The sequence below is a fragment of the Zeus faber genome (genome assembly GCF_960531495.2).
Source record: "Zeus faber genome assembly, chromosome: 13".
NCBI classification, from domain to species: Eukaryota; Metazoa; Chordata; class Actinopteri; order Zeiformes; family Zeidae; genus Zeus; species Zeus faber.
In genome coordinates this window covers 22,065,772-22,083,446 of record NC_137198.1, presented here as the reverse complement: position 1 = coordinate 22,083,446, position 17,675 = coordinate 22,065,772, and the positions used below count along the sequence as shown (strand labels likewise).

General features: G+C 47.6%; 1 protein-coding gene across 1 annotated transcript in view; it reads right to left on the bottom strand.

Moving 5' to 3' along the window:
• Positions 1-1,257: 1,257 nt before the first annotated feature.
• Positions 1,258-17,675, bottom strand: part of clmna (calmin a) — a 31,104-nt gene continuing 14,686 nt past the window's right edge. Inside the window, exons 2-13 of the mRNA XM_080011754.1 lie at positions 14,149-14,210; positions 10,915-11,010; positions 9,968-10,051; positions 9,773-9,865; positions 8,982-9,181; positions 8,515-8,708; positions 7,797-7,879; positions 5,631-7,622; positions 5,025-5,209; positions 4,187-4,271; positions 4,025-4,077; positions 1,258-2,548 (exon numbers count right to left, since the gene is read on the bottom strand). Coding sequence (XP_079867880.1) covers positions 2,410-2,548; positions 4,025-4,077; positions 4,187-4,271; positions 5,025-5,209; positions 5,631-7,622; positions 7,797-7,879; positions 8,515-8,708; positions 8,982-9,181; positions 9,773-9,865; positions 9,968-10,051; positions 10,915-11,010; positions 14,149-14,210 — 3,266 coding nt within the window. The 3' untranslated portion in view covers positions 1,258-2,409. The remainder of the gene's footprint in view (positions 2,549-4,024; positions 4,078-4,186; positions 4,272-5,024; positions 5,210-5,630; positions 7,623-7,796; positions 7,880-8,514; positions 8,709-8,981; positions 9,182-9,772; positions 9,866-9,967; positions 10,052-10,914; positions 11,011-14,148; positions 14,211-17,675) is intronic.

The window sequence follows — 17,675 nt, the reverse complement described above, 5'->3', positions numbered from 1 at the left end:
TACTGTAATTTGTCCCCCGAGAAATGCTTTAACGCCGTTTTAAGATGTTAAAAGCTTTGACAGGGATCTGCTGAGTGACTCTCACGATTCAAAAATGAGACTGTGCTTAACTCCGCCACGCCGCGCGGAAGAACAGAAGCCACGTAGCAGCTATGATAATCGGGACATGCTTGGCATTGAATCAAAAGCGGGAGACGCAGGGGTGAAAACATGTCCTTTATTGCACTGGACGGGTGCCTGGCCCTTTGAGACGCTTGGCACGGAACCAGGGTCCGGGGCCACACTTTACTGGGTCAGTCCTCCTCAATGTCACGTACAGTAGGGGAGACTGCGTCCCGTGGGCACAAACAGGAGGATTTACAATGCAATGCAACACACGCACACACACACACACACACACACACACACACACACACACACACACACACACACACACACACACACACACACACACACACACACACACGCTCATTAAGAAGCACTGTGCTGCAGGGGCGACCTACTTCGTACCCGAACCGTGTTTAAAGGCGGCCATAGTACGCAGTCGTAGTAAACATTGAACTCCCTCATTGGTCGGTCACCGTGGAAACGGGTTGTTGTGCTTGCTGGACGGTTGATGGATGGACGGTCAAACATGAGGGGGGGGGGGGGGTGAAATGATGAGGAGGGTGTTCCAAAAATAACATTCTCATATATATATATACATGTACACTATATATACTGCGTAGTGCTATGTCGCTGTAGACGTGATCTGAAACAAACATGAAGGACATTTCGTCGTGAGGAACTTCTCCTTCATTTCTCATCGGCGGGCTCGGACAAAGGCTGAAGCGTAGCTGCGTCGCGTAGGCTACTGCACACACATTTGGAATTCAAAATCCGAAAACGCTCTGAAAACGGACCCCCCGCCCCCCCAACACACTCACACGTGCGCACACACAAATTACTTCGTTCCGAGTATCATACAGCATAGAGCTAGTGTAGCGCGTTAAGCCCGCTTCATACCGAATCCGACAAACGACAAAAACAGGAAATCTGATTCCGATGGAGAGTCAACCTTGGATGTCACCACATTCATTCAATAATCAAAACATCTGTTTTTATAGAAGTGAATGTGTGTATTTTGTATTTTTGTCCACACTTTGCAAACACTATATAAAGGAAGTTCTACACGACGCTGTGGGATGCGTATATGGACTCGGTACAAAGCGGGCTTGAGAATAAAGGTATTAAGATTTCATGTCAAACCGTAACTGGTCCGGTGATGAGCGATCGGGAATTATTATTGTTTATTAGAAATGTTCTTAAAACTGTATCTTTGGCAGTTGACGCACTGTGCTTCAAAAAGTGCAGCAGAATAAAAAAGAAAAAGAAAAACACCCTTCATCTCTCGGCCACATCGCTCACTTTACAAATCGTACAATAAATCATATTCATATTATATTTCTCCACCTGCTTTTCGTCGCCCACGTCAAATGTGGTTCTCCCCCCCCCCCACAAAAAAAGGGTTAAAAATATGTCAACATCTTCTCGTAAAATCCGTTATGTATCATCTATTATCTACATCATTTTGCGCCGTGCAGTCCAACAATCGTACACCGTTTCTCCTCTTTCTTGGCCGTGGCAATGAAACCAAAATAAAAAGAACTCCAAAGACGATAGAAAAGGTCTTCACTCTCAAGGTCTTCACAACATCAGCAAATCACTTGAAGCCACAGCGAAAGCCAAAAAAGCCAAGATAAAAACAAATAGGATAATCACAAGTTCTAAACACGACTCTGAATGTTAGGAGCGTCGAAGGCTGCTTTTAGATAAATAAAAAGTGTGTTTAAATATAAATAGATGTGAAGGTCGAGAAATGACTTTGTGTGCGTGTGTGTGTGTGTGTGTGTGTGTGTGTGTAAATGTCGGTATACTGTTAGTAGCCAGTGGCCGTTGTGCAGGTGTGACGAATATATTTGGTATGCACAATGTAGTGCGTGTGTGTGTGTGTGCGCATAGCCATGGTTGTGATTGTGGTAATGTGTTGTAAAAGACACACCTGAACACCCACCGGAACTAAGAGGACATGGGATTGTCCTTATAACCTCAGAATCTTGTCCCCCATTATTTAGCGTCCTCATAATCTCATAATCACTGTCGTTGATTTTAGTTTCCTCACAATTCAAAGCCCTCATCATTTTTCTCCTGATTTCATGTCCTCATAATCTCATGAGTAATCTCATAATTTTGTCCTCATGATGTATCGTCCTCATAAAAATGCTTTAATGCTGTTTTAAAATCGACATCATCCGGACTCTAGATGTTCCCATAAACCACCTATACCTGTATGTGTTTGTGTATGTGTGTGTGTGTGTGTGTGTGTGTGTGTGTGTGTGTGTGTGTGTGTGTGTGTGTGTGTGGGCGCGCTCAGTGGTCCAGGTTGAACAGGAGTCCCGGCAGTGCGCGCAGGTCCATCTGAGGAAGCAGCCAGAGACAGTAGAGCAGCAGCCACAGCAGCGCAAGAAGCAGATACAGGTCGCTGTCCAGCAGAGAGCCTTCCCGTTGTCTGCGCACACACGCACACGCACACGCACACACACACACACACACACACACACACACACACAAGAAACAAACAGAGAAAGCAGGTTGTTATGACATCGGGACAAATAAATTACTTGTCACTTTTTTTTTTTTTACAAAAATCTCAGTGATGTTTAGATACTTTAGGTCGGGGGGAAAAAAAAAAGGTGCTGTCCCTTAAAGGCTCCATCTTTGCCTTTTTTGAGTGTATTATGGCACTCCACAGTGCCATAATACATACAATACATAAAACATACATACATAATACATAATACTCTCCCCTACCATACATTTTGGGCACCAAAAGTTCAAAATGTCAAGTATGCATGATTATCCAAGCTCGCACAGCAACTCTAGCGACGACAGCCTTGGGAAAAGGTTTATCACTCTTGCTCTTCATTATTGATGCGGATGATCTGGGAGTGTTGGGGAGAATCCGCTTTGTGGCCACATGTTGCCGGCAGCACTGAGTGTTTTTTTGGCATTTTGATATGACAGCAGCCGTTAAACCATGAAAACCTCCCCAAAGCACAACCCAGCGAGAGCCTTTGTATTTGACCATTTCGACCAAGTGTTGGAGACATTTACGCATTTCAAACACCATGGAAGGGTTTCCTGCAAGGCTAAAGAGTGACTTTGAAACACGACGACGGTCACCGGGATAACACCTGCCACTGACGTTTTCGAGATTCCGCTCGGGACGGTGTGAATTGCCCTCAACAACACATCTCACGATCAGAGGAGAAGAACGGGAAGAATTCCTCTATTGGAAATTTTTCCTCTTGATTTGACCCGTCAGAACAATTTAGGGAGGAGCGGGCGGCCATAGCACAGCGCCCGGGGAGCAAGGTTTGAGCCTTGCTCAAGGGCATCGGCAGGAGCGTCTAACCTTCGAACATGCGGGTCTTAAGGGTGGGAGGGGATATCCACGTGCACATGTGGAGAACAGGCAAAGCCCACTCAGAAAGGCCCCACTGGAGGTTCTTTTTTAATATCCTCAGGAAATGTATCAAGATGGTGAAGGAATCAAAGTCAGCATCAAATGATCCCGTTGATCTCGAAGTCATTCGTTGAGTCTTCGCGGTTTCGAACATTTTCAAATGACTTCAGAATGTTTCCAAAACGTACTTAGGACAGGATTTAATAACATCCGCGCTTAATTATGTGATGCCTGACGCTCAGAACGCCTTAAAAATCGCCTCGAGACATGGAGCCACTTCTCTGATCTTTCGTGTGGTTCCTAGCTTCTCACTCCCGGGCTGTCAGTGATGTAACCACTTCACTAAATCAATACGACAGCTAAACTGTGCCCTTGAGGCTGAAGAGGTGGAGTGTGTGTGTCTACTGTACAAAGTCTATAGAAGACACACACACACACACACCTGCTCAACCCAACCCATCCTGACCAGAACCCGATCGTTCCATCGCCGACGCACACGCGCGTCAATAGTTTTCTTACCCAAGATCAGAGTCGCCGTTTATCTTGATGGTGGGCACTTTCCTCTGATTGTCCTGTGAAGAAAATTATTAGAGTTAAACAGCTGTTCTTCTATAATATTCCAGCGCCAAACCCACCCGTGCAACCACAAAACACAGAAAGGTAATTCCTCGTCAAACCCACCGTGGCCGAGCCGGACACCTTTCTGTGACGCAGGACCGCGGGGATCAGGGTTTCTTCTGGTCTCCCGGAAGGCTCCACATCGACTCTAAGGAACAAGACCAAGACCAACAAAAAATGTTGGTTAATCGTACTACCTTCTAAACTGTGGATCTACAGTCTACAGGAGATCATACTTCAGATCACATGATGTCATGATCATCATCACGCACTGGGTGTGCAAATACACAATTCTCACTGAACACGTTACTCCACTAATTCGAGTGCTCCCCCATTTGCTTTTCGCCATTGGCCGCTGCCGCTTCGCCTAATGCCTCATTATTTAATCAGCCCGGCAGATATTTACTGATGTACTTTGCTGCACCTGCTGGGGCGACAGAAAAGGTTCCTCCATGGCAGGGATGAAGGAAGGGGAGCTGATGTTATCTGCTCTCTACTATACAAGAAATCTCCTCAAAGTACCCATCGCCTGGTCAGCAAGAAGGTATTAAGTAGCCGTCCTTGCCACCCCATAGTCACCTTGTGAAATAAAGGTTTAGGGATGGATGGGTGGATGGATGGATGGATGGAGATCTCTCCTTCATTGAGGCCATGTTTGGGAAGGTTTCCTAGGCCTTTGTCAAGAAGGCGTCTGTTTCAACTTCGTAGATTCAGGTACAATACCTACAATGACTTATCGATGAGTGACTGGCAGTATAAGGACTATATACTGAGATGAGGAACACATACAGTCGAACGTTCAACAAGACGTCCGTATCGCTTTAAAACATTATCGTCAACACCCCCTCCTGATGCCGTGTCGTCCTTCCCAAGCGTCCAGGCTAAGAATAACAGCAGCTACCTCGCTGGCTTCATGTTTTCTTCCCCGGCGGCGCTGGTTCTCCGCTCGCCGGCAGCCCCGCTGGGATGTCCGGGCTCCTCGGGTCCCACCTGCTGCTCTGCCCCCGGCCCTCCCGCTGCCGCCGTCTCCCGGGGAGGGCCGCGCTCCCATGCCACGCCCTCCCCTCGGGGAGGCTCTGCGGTCTTCTGAGTACAGAGAGCGAGGTGGGAGGGGATTTGAAAGAGACATCACATCAAACGTTCTGGTACAATAAACAGACGTGTCTGTTTTTTTTGGAACGCTGAGTACTTTCCCGAAGTTAGTAAAGATTGCTTCATATTCTTATCAGTGAGAAGTCATTATTCAGACTGCAGAAACCCTAACCCTTATTCTGGGTTAGGGTTTCTGGGTTAGGGTTTATTATTACATCCTTATTACTCATAACATCCATTACTGGTTGTAGCTTGGAAACATTTTCTACAACACTACAGTATATGTATGTTATAGTAGAGTGTCACAGTATTGCCAGTTCAATGCTCAAAAATACTCATAAACAACCAAAAGAGAGCCTATTTTCACACACAAAGATGGAGGGCGGTTAACGGAGATGACTTGTACTCGTCTTACCTCTACCAGCTCTTCCAAAGGGAATTTCCCTTCATTCTTGTCGTCTCCCCAGTAGGCTTCTCCAGGCAAAGGAGGAGGGTTGTGCCCCTCCATCTCCTCCTGAAGACCCAGAGACTCCGGCGGGGTCTCTGAAACTGGCGCTGGCTGGAGGGCGGACATGCTGAAGACGGTCGGCAGGACCTCGTCGACCCTCTTTGGCAGCTCCGGGGACATGGCCTCCTCCTTGTCTGGGTAGAACAGGTCCATGGGCTCCAGAGAGTCCATGTGGGTTGAGCCTATGTCCCTGCCTTCACCTTCGGTGACGGTCTTATTATCGGACAACCCTTCTGTGCCGGCACGCAAATCAAGTGAATTCGAGTTGGCATTTTCTTCGGTGATAGCGAACTCATGGAGGGAAAGGGGGCTGGACTGTTTTTCAAGGTCCTGGTCCAAATGAACTGGGGGATTTCCAGCCTGCGGACCTCCCAGGAGGCATGGGGATCCTTCCAGGCCAACCGTCCGACTTTCAAGAGGTCTCATCGGGCGTAGGTCTTCATCCCCAGCCCGACTGTCATTTACTTGGCCATGTGCACAGTCTTTCTCCTGCCGTGATGCATCGCTGGGCATAGAAATCTGATAATTATTGAGGTCTGTGCTTAGGGGCACATGTGGTTCCAGTTCTTCATCCTGGATCATCGAGGACCGGTCAACAGACATGGAAAATTCTGGATGTGAATTTTCTACATCGTTCTGGATTTCTTCACCTCGACGATGTGTCTGGCCATTAGAAACTCCTTCATTTGCATCATCTTCCATTTGTGGATTTTCGAGAACTTCTTCTGGTATTTTCGTTAAGGTCCTCATCTCCGCTTGGTCCTTCGAGACAGAAGCTTGCCTCTGAAACGCCTCAGAACTCGTTTTCTCGCCCGCACTTGCGGTCTCACCACGCGACTGTCCTTCGGTGAGTGGTGACTTTCCGCGCCCTTCCGCGGATTCCTCTGGACGCCCTTCGTCCCCTCGCGTGCTCGACTGTACACCGTCTTTCTCTGTGAGTTCCCCAAAAAGGCCTGAGGTCAACAGGTTCGGATCAAGTCCGGGTTGTGATGGCTGGGGTTCCAGGGAGCACATGTCTCCAGAGAAGGCCTGCCCCTTTCCTTCAAAAAGCTCCAAAGATGGTGACTGCTCATGGGACTTTACACCCTTTTGTAAAGGACTTTGACTTGCATTTTCAGATTCCCTTTCTGTTTCGCCCTCTGCTTCTTTCTGACCAGGCACATTCTCATTCGCCCATTCCTGGCCGAGGTCCTCCTCTACTTCTTTCTTCTTTCTTCTTTCTTCATCGTCTTGGTTCGTTTCAAGCAGTGCTCGCGGTCTCCCCAGGGTGGTCTCCACTGAAGTCATGGAGTAAACCCCTTCATCTACGAACAGCTCGGGCATCGTCTGATCATCGGGGGGTTTGTCCGCCAACGAGGGCATGAGCCCCTCAGGGGTGACGCTGACTTCCCACGCCGTGCCGCTGTCGCACAGCGAGCTGTCGTCACTGCGGCTCTCCCCCAACCTGCTCTCCAGCCAGGAGTCCGGCGAGCCAATGGCCGAGTCGCAGATCGGCGAAGAGTCGACGGGCGAGTGGACGTACGGCGGCTGTGGAGAGTCGGAGGTGGAGACGGCGAAGACTTCCGTGGCCCGGGCCTCCCCTCCCACTGCAGCCGACCTCTCCGCCGCCGCCGCCACCGCCACCGCCGGCGGCTTGGACCCGGCCAGAGAGTCTTCGCTGGCCCAGGAACGTGACCCCACTGGCGAGGGGGAGGTGGGCGACATTAACCCCCTGTCCTCCGACACGGATGAGATGAAGATCCTGGGCGGCTGCCGCGTCACTTCTGTACGGGCACCGTGGGGCCGCTCCCTCAGGCGGCTGCGGTGGAGGCCATTCCGGATCTGTTCTGACTCGGCGTCCCAGGAGCTGAGGCGGCCCATGGAGACGCTCCGCTCGATCACCTGGGAGGGCTCCTCAGGCTAGGAAGAGAAGAAGAGAGAGAGAGAGAGAGAGAGCGAGAGCGAGAGCGAGAGAGAGAGAGAGAGAGAGAGAGAGAGAGAGAGAGAGACGAGGGCAGAGGAGGGAGAATAAATGAAAGTAACATGGAGAAAAATCCAAAGATTTAATCAGACACATTTGGGGTGTGCACTCACCTCCTCCATGTCAGGGAAGTGCTTGAGAAACTGGGACACATAGGTCATGATGGACTGCTCATCTGGGGGGTTGATGGTTACATCTAGGAGGGGAAATGAAAATATACATTTGCAGGCAGCACCCTCACAAGTCGGAATGGAAATTCCGCTCGAGTTCGATTCTAGTCTCTTGCCAGTATCTGTTGCACAGTCTATCATGTTAATTGTGTCCTTAAGGCTGCCACGATTCCTCACCTGCCTCAAGGAAGCTGTTACAAATAAATTCTATTCAAATGCTCTGCGCCAAAGCTCCCATTAATTGCATCAATATCTATTAAAAAAAAACAAGCTAAAATATGCTGAAGATGTTCTTAGCTCCGGAAAATGAGGAATAAATCCACACATTTTGGAAGCGTTTCAAAATGAGATCAACGTGATCAATGTGTCCTATTTCCTGTTGAAATGTGTAGCTGGACCTTAGTGGAACTGACTGGGCACAGAGGCAGTTCGGGAAAAGCTAATTGTTACATATTTATCTTTAATTATCGTCTTTAAAAATAATTTTGATGAAGAGATATTAAAAAAAATAAGGTGATTTTCTACCTGGAGGTCTTGTTAGACAAAGAGGGCAATTTCGGGTCTCCATTAAAACAGGTCTCGACTGACTACAGGCAACTCATATTTATTCAGTCGGCAGGCAACCATTCTACGAATACAGGGTATAACAGCGCGACGCTACCCTCTGGCTCCAGCAGGCGGGGGATGCCCAGGCTGTAGTGTGCCGTCCTGAAGGCCTCCTCCAGATTCTCCCGGGCGCTCCGCAGCAGCGCCCGCCTCATGTCCACCAGGCTGGGGTCGATGGACTTGATGACGGCCAGGAACGCCAGGCCGCTGGTCCAGCTCTTCCCAAAGTCCTGCGCCGCGACGCCGTACCTGCGGGATACGTTACTCCGGTCAGAGCCATCCTATTGCAATGCGGTTGACGGCCAGGTTTGTATTTTCAACCCGGGACGTAAATCGACTGAAGCTTCACACGACTTTCTGAGTCATCCCAATGAACGTGATGCGACTTTGATGGGTCGAGGACGCTTGGGGGAATCGGCAGTCAGAATTAGCTCTTGATGCAAGCACTGCTCCAGAGCACAAATTAAGGATTTGGCGTGACTATAGGGTCTATTAAGTTGGGGACACGGAGGTAGCACTCACTTGCGGGTGCGTTTCTGCACCCACTGCAGCAGCTTCTTGATGGCCCTGCCGTGGTCGCGGGCGGCGGCGGCGCGGGGCGTTCTGCGCTCGTCGGAGGGCGTGCTGGAGTGGGAGGTGTCCGAGTCTGAGCTGGTGGGGATGGACGACAGGCTGGAGGACGAGGGGAACTGGCTGTGGATGTTCCCCGTCAGCTCCTTTATCTGAGGGGAGGGGGAAGAGAGGGCAGACGGGAAGGGAACACAGTTAAAAAAAAATGGGGTCCCTCAAAGATTTTCAGGGGGTCCATAGTCAATTTATTTTGATATGTACATATGTTTATATATTATTGTATTATTTATTTAGATAACAAAATTATTTTTTGTGTTTATAGTATTTAAATTATAATTATTTAATTTATTTTTAAATGTATATTATATTTGATCTAATTTATTTATTTCTTCCCACAATATACTGTATATTTGGGGGGGGCTTAGTCTGCCAAGGGAGAATAGCCATGAAAAAAATCAGGAACCTTTGTGATAAAGAACTAAAAAATCTGCAAAAACGGAAGCGAGGTAGGGAAAATAGAGAGAGAGAGAGAGAGAGAGAGAGAGAGAGAGAGAGAGAGAGAGAGAGAGAGAGAGAGAGAGAGAGAGAGAGAGAGAGAGAGAGAGAGAGAGAGAGAGAGAGAGAGAGAGAGAGAGAGAGAGAGAGAGAGAGAGAGAGAGAGAGAGAGAGAGAGAGAGAGAGAGAGAGAGAGAAATGGGTGAAAAGGGAGGAGAGAGGCAGAGAGAACGACGACACAACGCTACCTGGAAGAATAGGATGATGTTCCAGATGAGGCCCAGGACGATGGAGGAGTTTCCGTCGGCCACGTCGGCCGCGTCGATGCTGACCAGCTTGACCTGCCGCGGACGCAGGAGAACGTTATTGAGTTCCCTCGGTCGACAAACAGGGAGAAAAAAAACCCCAAAAAAAACACAAAACGCTCTCTGTCTGATCCTTACATTCCTCTCCTCCAGGAACGACAGCACCTTAGCGATGTTGTTGAGTCGGAAGATGCGATGGGACGATTTCTTGAAGCCATGAAGCTGCAGGAGCAATGTGAAACAACACAAACACGCACAGTTACACTAATAATAACACAGTCCCAGAATGAATATTATTTCTAATAATAACTTTGGTGGAATATGTGATCATGATACAGGCATATCGCAGACATGTGGCTTCCAGATGCATATTTCCATGGTTTTTCTCTTCAAATTGTAGGAATTGATGACATCGGTCGTCTAGAAATCGGAAGATTGCCGGTTCGATCCCTGGCTCCTCCTGGCAGTGTGCTTATATGTCCTTGAGCAAGACACCTAACCCCCTAACTGCTCCCCAGGCTTCGCTACATGGCAGCCCACTGCTCCTAGATACTTCAGTTACTAGGATGAGTATAATGCAGAGAAGTGCATTTTGTTGCCTCAGTACTTGTACTCTGTGCAATGACAGTTATTTGAATTTAATTATGGTGTCTGGCAACGCCCTAAAATGCAATGTTACCTGGGAGCCCTATCGGCAATTGCTGTAGTGAGCGTTGCTGTAGTAGCTATGACCATGATCCAGACTGGTCGAGAAGAATAGTTAAGGTGGCTTGTTTCTCGAAAATGTCACTTCCGTTCTCTTATTTGCTCCAAATGGCCCAAAAAAGATTTTTCTGGGAATATTCAAGTGAAATTATTCGCTATGGGAGGAAAAAAATGAGCTCTCCCGTTTTCCCTGACATTTTGTGATGGGAAAACCCAGACGCAGTTCATCCGACGGCCACTGGGGGCGGATCCGACTGTTGGATGCGATTACGGAGCCGGTGTGAAGCGGATTTTAGGCTTTTCCCAAGTTCACAGTCAGTACATTTTCCTCAAAGACCTATATCTATTCATTTATATCAGAAACTGTTTGGTATCCTGACCAGCTTGCAGCCGGACAGCTCCTCCAGCAGCGCCATGAGGATGCGTCCGTCTTGGATGTCCCGGAACAGGTCGTGGACCTCCATGGGCGGGTCGCACTGAGGAGACAGAGAGAGAGAGAGAGAGATGAGAGTGCATGGGATGGCAGTAGTTTTTCTAGATTGAAGAGGTAAAATATCATTTTTTCACTCGGATAATCAAGCTGATAGTCACGTGTTACAGTTTCTGCACTTTTTTTCCACGAGCCAAACTACTGTTTTTTTGTACAACACAGTGCATATAGATATGGTGGAAAAGATGCATTGTTAAAAAGTGTATACATTGAAAAAATAGATAAACCAAAAAAATATATATCATTTTGAAAAAAAACGATATACAGTAAATATAAATAAATAAATAAATAAAACGTAACAAAAACAAAAAATGAAACAAAACATATTTAAATATATAGTTGTCTCAAGAAAAATAAGAGAGAAGAGCTTAAACTAAGCAGCAACCTTGCAGGAATTATCACGTCACGCAGATAGATAAAAGCTTCCAAATGACAAAAATGAAACAATTTCTCGTATTTTTTAACCTGTTGATCCTCAACCTCATTTTTTCATTTCCCTTGTGAAGGATTTGGTAAAAAAACAAAAAAACAGAAACAACGTGGGCCCCTGGTGCCTGTGTGATCCACTGAGTTCACACGGGGAGATTTAATCTCTGTGGACTGTGAACCAGGCTTCCATTTGAGGACACACACTCACACACACATGTGTACACACACACACACACACACACACACACACACACACACACACACACACACACACACACACACACACACACACACACACACACACACACACACACACAACACACACACACACACACACACACACACACACACACACACGCTGACACAAGCATAAATAACATTTTACTGAAAATAGTAAATAGATAAATATGAAATAAACCCTTCCTCCAATAAACTCTGGGGCTGTAAATTAAACGCCACACAGATGTATCCATTAGCCCGTAGAGTTACGGGGGAGGTGTGTGTGTGTGTGTGTGTGTGTGTGTGTGTGTGTGTGTGTGTGTGTGTTGTGTGTGTTTGTGTGTGTTTGTGTGTGTTTGTGTGTGATGGAGGGGACTGGAACTTTCCAAAGACGGAGGAAGACAAATGTATGATTGTCAAATGATCGGGTCAGGGGTTTGACGCTGTGCCCGACGGAGGAGACGGAGTGGAGAAGACAGGCTCATTGTGTGAGACAAAACAAAAGCTTTGCCCGCGCGCGCACACACACACACACACACGCGCGCAAACACACAAACACACACCCTGTCTGTGACCTCTGAGCCGCTGATGGGGTATGATAGGGTCGGAGAGTGAGATTTAAAGAGGTAGAAGACGACACGCCATGGCCCAATGTAAACAATGATGTAAGAGTAGAAAAGCACAGTGAAGAAAAGAGGGTGTGTGTGTGCGTGTGCGTGTGCGTGTGTGTGCGCGCGCGCACGTTTTTCTTTATGTCTCATTGCTGCCGAAACTAAAATTCCCAAACCAGGACACAGACAATAAGCACTAAAAATTACTCATACTATGGAAGTATGTAATAACATAATATTAGGTTAAACAGTGTCTAGTGGGCTGGCCCTTGCACTGTGCTGGAACAGCTGTCGGATGTGGTGTACAGGGTGCGGGTGGTCAAGTGGAAGCGGGTGGTGGCCCTCCACCGTGAACGGCTCACTCCCTACCGACCCCTTTATATTTGAGAGAGAGAGCTCTACAATGGAATAAGATTTTATCCATTTTAAATAGTAAAAAAAAAAAAAAAAAAAAAAAAAGAAAATCTATGTGGCGATATTGTGGACAGACCCAGCTCTCCATCCCTCTCCAACTCACTCTCTCTCACACGCACACACACCACACACTCTGTATATTTAGATATACATATTGTATATACTGTGTGTATACATATATACAGTATGTGTGTGTATATATATATATATATATATATATATATATATATATATATATATATAAACAGTATATACATATAAACAGAATAAATATACAGGTTTAAACTTCATAAATATCTAACCAAAAGTGCACTAATACACTTTTTATTAATGCAAAACAGCTTGAATATAATGCGTTGCAAAACAAAAATAAACAAAACTGCTCATAACAAGGTATCGTCCAACCGGTACAACCAGTTTCATGATTGGGATTTCAGCCGATACACTCCCAGTCCCATCAATGCACGAGCAAAAAGCAACATGAAGGCCACAAGTTAGCAATATGTTTAGCATTAGTTGCTATGTTGTCAGGCAACACGGTAACCCTGGCAACCGCCACCAGGAAGACACTGAGGTGTTGTTTTACCATGAGCAGGTGCTTGCATGCCGGGCACCATTTTTTCATGCGAGATTCATTGGTGATCGGGGATCAAACCAGGATGTCTAGTCACACTATATGAAGGTATGCAGTGAAATGACTGAATCATCGGCCAACAGAAAAATATCTGTAGCGATACCCTTGACGCGTAATTAATGATTTTACTGTTATTTATGGAAAATGACTGGACTTCAAACTGGGTCGTCTGGTCTAGAATGTGATGTGTCAAACTACACAACCTTTTGTGTTAGTGAAGTTTGGCATTTGGCATTCATTAGAGCCCTGGTTTTTATCTGACTGCCTGTTTATAGTGGAGGAAATACAGTATATATTGTTTCACCTCCAAAGCGTCGCAGCTGGAAGCTGAAGAAACTGAATGGAGGTGGAGTAGGTTGCAATTACCCTAAAGTTACAGGAACCAGACGGCACGGGGCGAGGTCCTGGAGGGCGGACAGCGTCCCCGGCGTCCTCTCAGATAAGCACTTTGCGACGTAATGAAACTTTAATGACGCACGCTCGCAGCGCCACACAACCGCATGTATAATTTAGACTTGGGGAACGGGAGGACGGCCGCAGCCGCTGTGACCGCGGTAACCGGCGCGTCCGATCGCCCACGGAGTGTCGGCACCGGCGTGGCGAGCGGCCGCTGCGATTAACCCTGTTAAAACGTACACAGGGCGGATCAGCAGAACATACACAGGCACGGGGGCCTGAGGTTTGATGAGCTTCGTGATTTGGCTTGTGTTGGAAAATAACCTGTTCATGGGGTGTTTTTGTTTAGTTGACTGGGTTTGTGTAACACTAACACAATGACTCGAGGTGGCGCGGAAGGGAGAACTGGCCGCGGACCAACCTTTTCCAAATGCAGATTCATCCATCGGGTGAAAGTCCTCTTCTGGACAACTTCTCTTTCAACTGGGAGATAGAGAGAAAGACAGGCAAACAAAAAGCAGAGAGAGAGAGAGAGAGAGAGAGAGAGAGAGAGAGATCAGTCATGGGACATTGAATAAAAGATTAGGAACCCAGAGGGGAAAGCGGAGACATCATTTCATTTGTGAGTCAGCGGAGCGACCGGAACAACAGTAGCGGCATCATCTATCTTCAGCCAACCATTAATCACCCCCACCCCATCCCCTCACACCCGAAAAGGCTGGGACGTGTCAACACACCATGGCAACCGCACAGGCTCCAGTAGGATCATTCAACCGGCGTAATGCACATACACACTCATACACACAGTGTCTGAGACCTGATATTGAATATCTCTCCAGCTTCGAGAAGATGCTACAGCCTTCTTCGTCCCGGGCTCCAAAGGACTCAACGTGAATCAGGCTCGAGCAGGAAGGCTATAGACGGTATTGACAACCAGCAATGGCGATTAGCAAGAGCGGGGGGATAGGAGGCTTTCTGGGGTGGTCACCATGACAGCGACACCAATCATTTTGAGGCCACTTGGGATTGTATACTCTACCAGGAGAGTTGGCTTTGAGTGACGGATGGATATTACCCCCCTGGTAAGATGGCCGCTCAAAGATCGAGGCCAGGAAACACATCTGGACCACTGGACCATCTGCACAGTGTCCTTAAGACAGAATGTGTCGGTGTGGTTTTCAGCATCAAGTAAAGCAATGAAGCTCATTCTCTTGGGCTCAGGGAACGGTACTGTCTATCTATGGTCACCCATCAACTTTGCGATCACGGCAATGTACTTAGACTCCTCGTCGCCGCTCACCCCACGACTTCTCTGCATTCCTTGTTTCTGTTTTCGCCCCGTGTCTTGGCAGGCATCTCAAAATGGCGTCGCCGACAAAGCTGTCTATATAGATGCACGGGTACTTCTTCAGAGTCGCGACCGATTCTGAGTATCGGCCGATGGAGCGCTGCACAAGCTAGCCAATCCGGTAGACGCAGCGTCATGTCAGCGCCATTGGAATCCCTTTCGCTGTTGTGCTGTAGAGTCCTGGCAACCTCAGAGGCCCGTGAAATACACCCTTCTGCTCCATTTTGATAAAACAAAAACAAACAAATAGAGTTACCGTTCAAATAAGACCGACTGTGAGCGGAGTGCAGCGTCCAGACGGGCGACACCGCTCTCACGGTAGGGATGCAATCGCTCAACCAGCATTGAGGGATTTGGACACTTGTGGGCGGTAGTGATCGGACACATTACTCAGTTTAGAGTCTTCCTGTCGGTTTTGTTATCCAGTTTGTGTTCAGTGGTTAAATGCACTGTCTACAGTTTTGGACAGTCGCACTGCAGCTTTCGTAGGCACACGTAGCGACCTTCAAGGGGCAAACTGGCAACCTCGGAACCTCATGACCTTCCTTGCCCTTCTGACGGGGACGGATACACTGGAACGGACTGTCAACTCTGACCAACTAACTGTCTCCAACCGCCGGAGGACCTCGAAACGGCTTCTTGCCAGCCAAAATGCTACCGTTGGAACCTGGTGACTCCAAGCTCCCATGTCTATGCCACACGCTGTATCTTGGAAACCCGGAAACCACTGATGAAGAGGCGTCTGAGAGCGCTCCACTTCCTCGCCCGGAGGTCAAGGTTCATGGGGTTGGGGGTGTAGGTCAAGCTCCACAGAGGGCAGAGTACATATTTGCCTCCCGCTCAATGGAGCCATGGCATCTGGACCTGACACATGTGAACATAACCCCCTCGAAACACACACACACACACATACCGGCGAATCCCGGCTTCCCCCCACACTGCATATTTCTCAGCGAACGGCGGAGTTCTGATCTGTATTCGAGGAGTGCGGCCGAGAGTTTAGCGCATGAATCACTGTCAGAGCGGAGACGTGTAGATGGCGTAGGGGAAAGAGTGGGAGGTGGCTAAGGGCGAGAGAGAGCGAGAGAGAGAGAGAGAGAGAGAGAGATGAGAAAAATAAAAAATAAGGGAAGATGGGCTGTCAAGCACCAAGGAGACAAAGGGTAGAGAAAAAGTAGAGGTTTTAAATGAGAAAATACAACATTCAGGGCCTTGTATGGAACCACTCCACAAAGCATGTCATGAAATGACAAAGAAACAACCTGTCTCACAGATGCAATTGTTTTCCCAGCTATCCACGTTTGCTCCAACAGAACACCTTCTGTGCATATTAGGAACAGAAAATAAAACACGTCTAAATGGCCAAGCCTTGGGCCACTCACAAAATGATAAATGTTAAAGTGGTAATCCATAAGACTGTCTCTGTAGAGTGGATTGCGTTCCAGAATTCCATTGAAAACTGTGTTATTTTTGGGTGTATGCCTGTCTACGATCTAAGACCATCGCTTCCTTTTTCCAAAAGTTTGCCTCCTTTTTTACTGACCACAACTGACTATGCTGGCTTATCAAATTGACCGCAGCTGCCCTTCACTCCTTGCTCGGGGAAAGACTCCGCCGCCAACAACGGATACAGCACAAGAGGAGCAGATGCATAACGCAAGGACATCGAATGGCTGTTTCCTTTAAAACACCAGCTAAAAGGAGGATCAAATATGACATTTTGGAACAAAAAAAACCCAACAACTTACGGAGTACCACTTTAACAATGCTGCACATTCATTACAGAGAGTCCAGACACTGTGATCTAATCTTTAATAAAACCGGCAAACACTGCCACTGCTCTTACACTTTCTTCAGGGAGAACTGGAAGCCTGCGTTATGTTACTTTTTTTTACGAGTCTGAGTGGTTGTCGCTATGACTAATGAATGTCATTTTGCGAGACGGGGGTTGGGCGGATGGGGTGTTGGATGCATTTCCGACCACTCGCTGAGACCCATGGTCATCGCCGATCGCGCCGGGAGTCTGAATAAATAATGACGACGGGTGTTAATTTGTGGTAATGTATTCGGAGATGAGCGGAAAACTCGACTGGAACTAAAAATATTCCACGTTTCAACGCGTCTGCTGTGGAGTTTTACCGTATGAGTAAGTATGCCTATGCGTTTTCAAGCACTAAGCCTAGTCGCATGTAGAAGTAAATGGGCCCAAAAATGCGAGCAAAAAAAACCCAAAACAGCTACACTACTTTTCATCTCCTTTGTATGGACGCAGGGTTCTTTTGATGTGGGAGCCACTTTACCCCTCGCACCCTCCGGCTCTCTCCCAGCGTCAGTGACCCATAAAATGAAACTGGGACTGGAGTGGGAGTCAGGAGAGTTGTCTGGGGAGGTGGTAGGTGACCGGAGAAGAAGGCCTACTTGGGTGATGGCTCCAAGGCACCCAATCTACGTGAAGAGCAAACTGTGACAGCTTGAGCTAGTATCTATTTAAGACTCATTTAGTGTAGGTACTACAGTCGTTAAAGCAGTACTCCGAACATAGTTTTAACTTTACAACGAGTTCTAACTCGTTGTAAAAGCTCGTTGCAACGAGCTGAGCT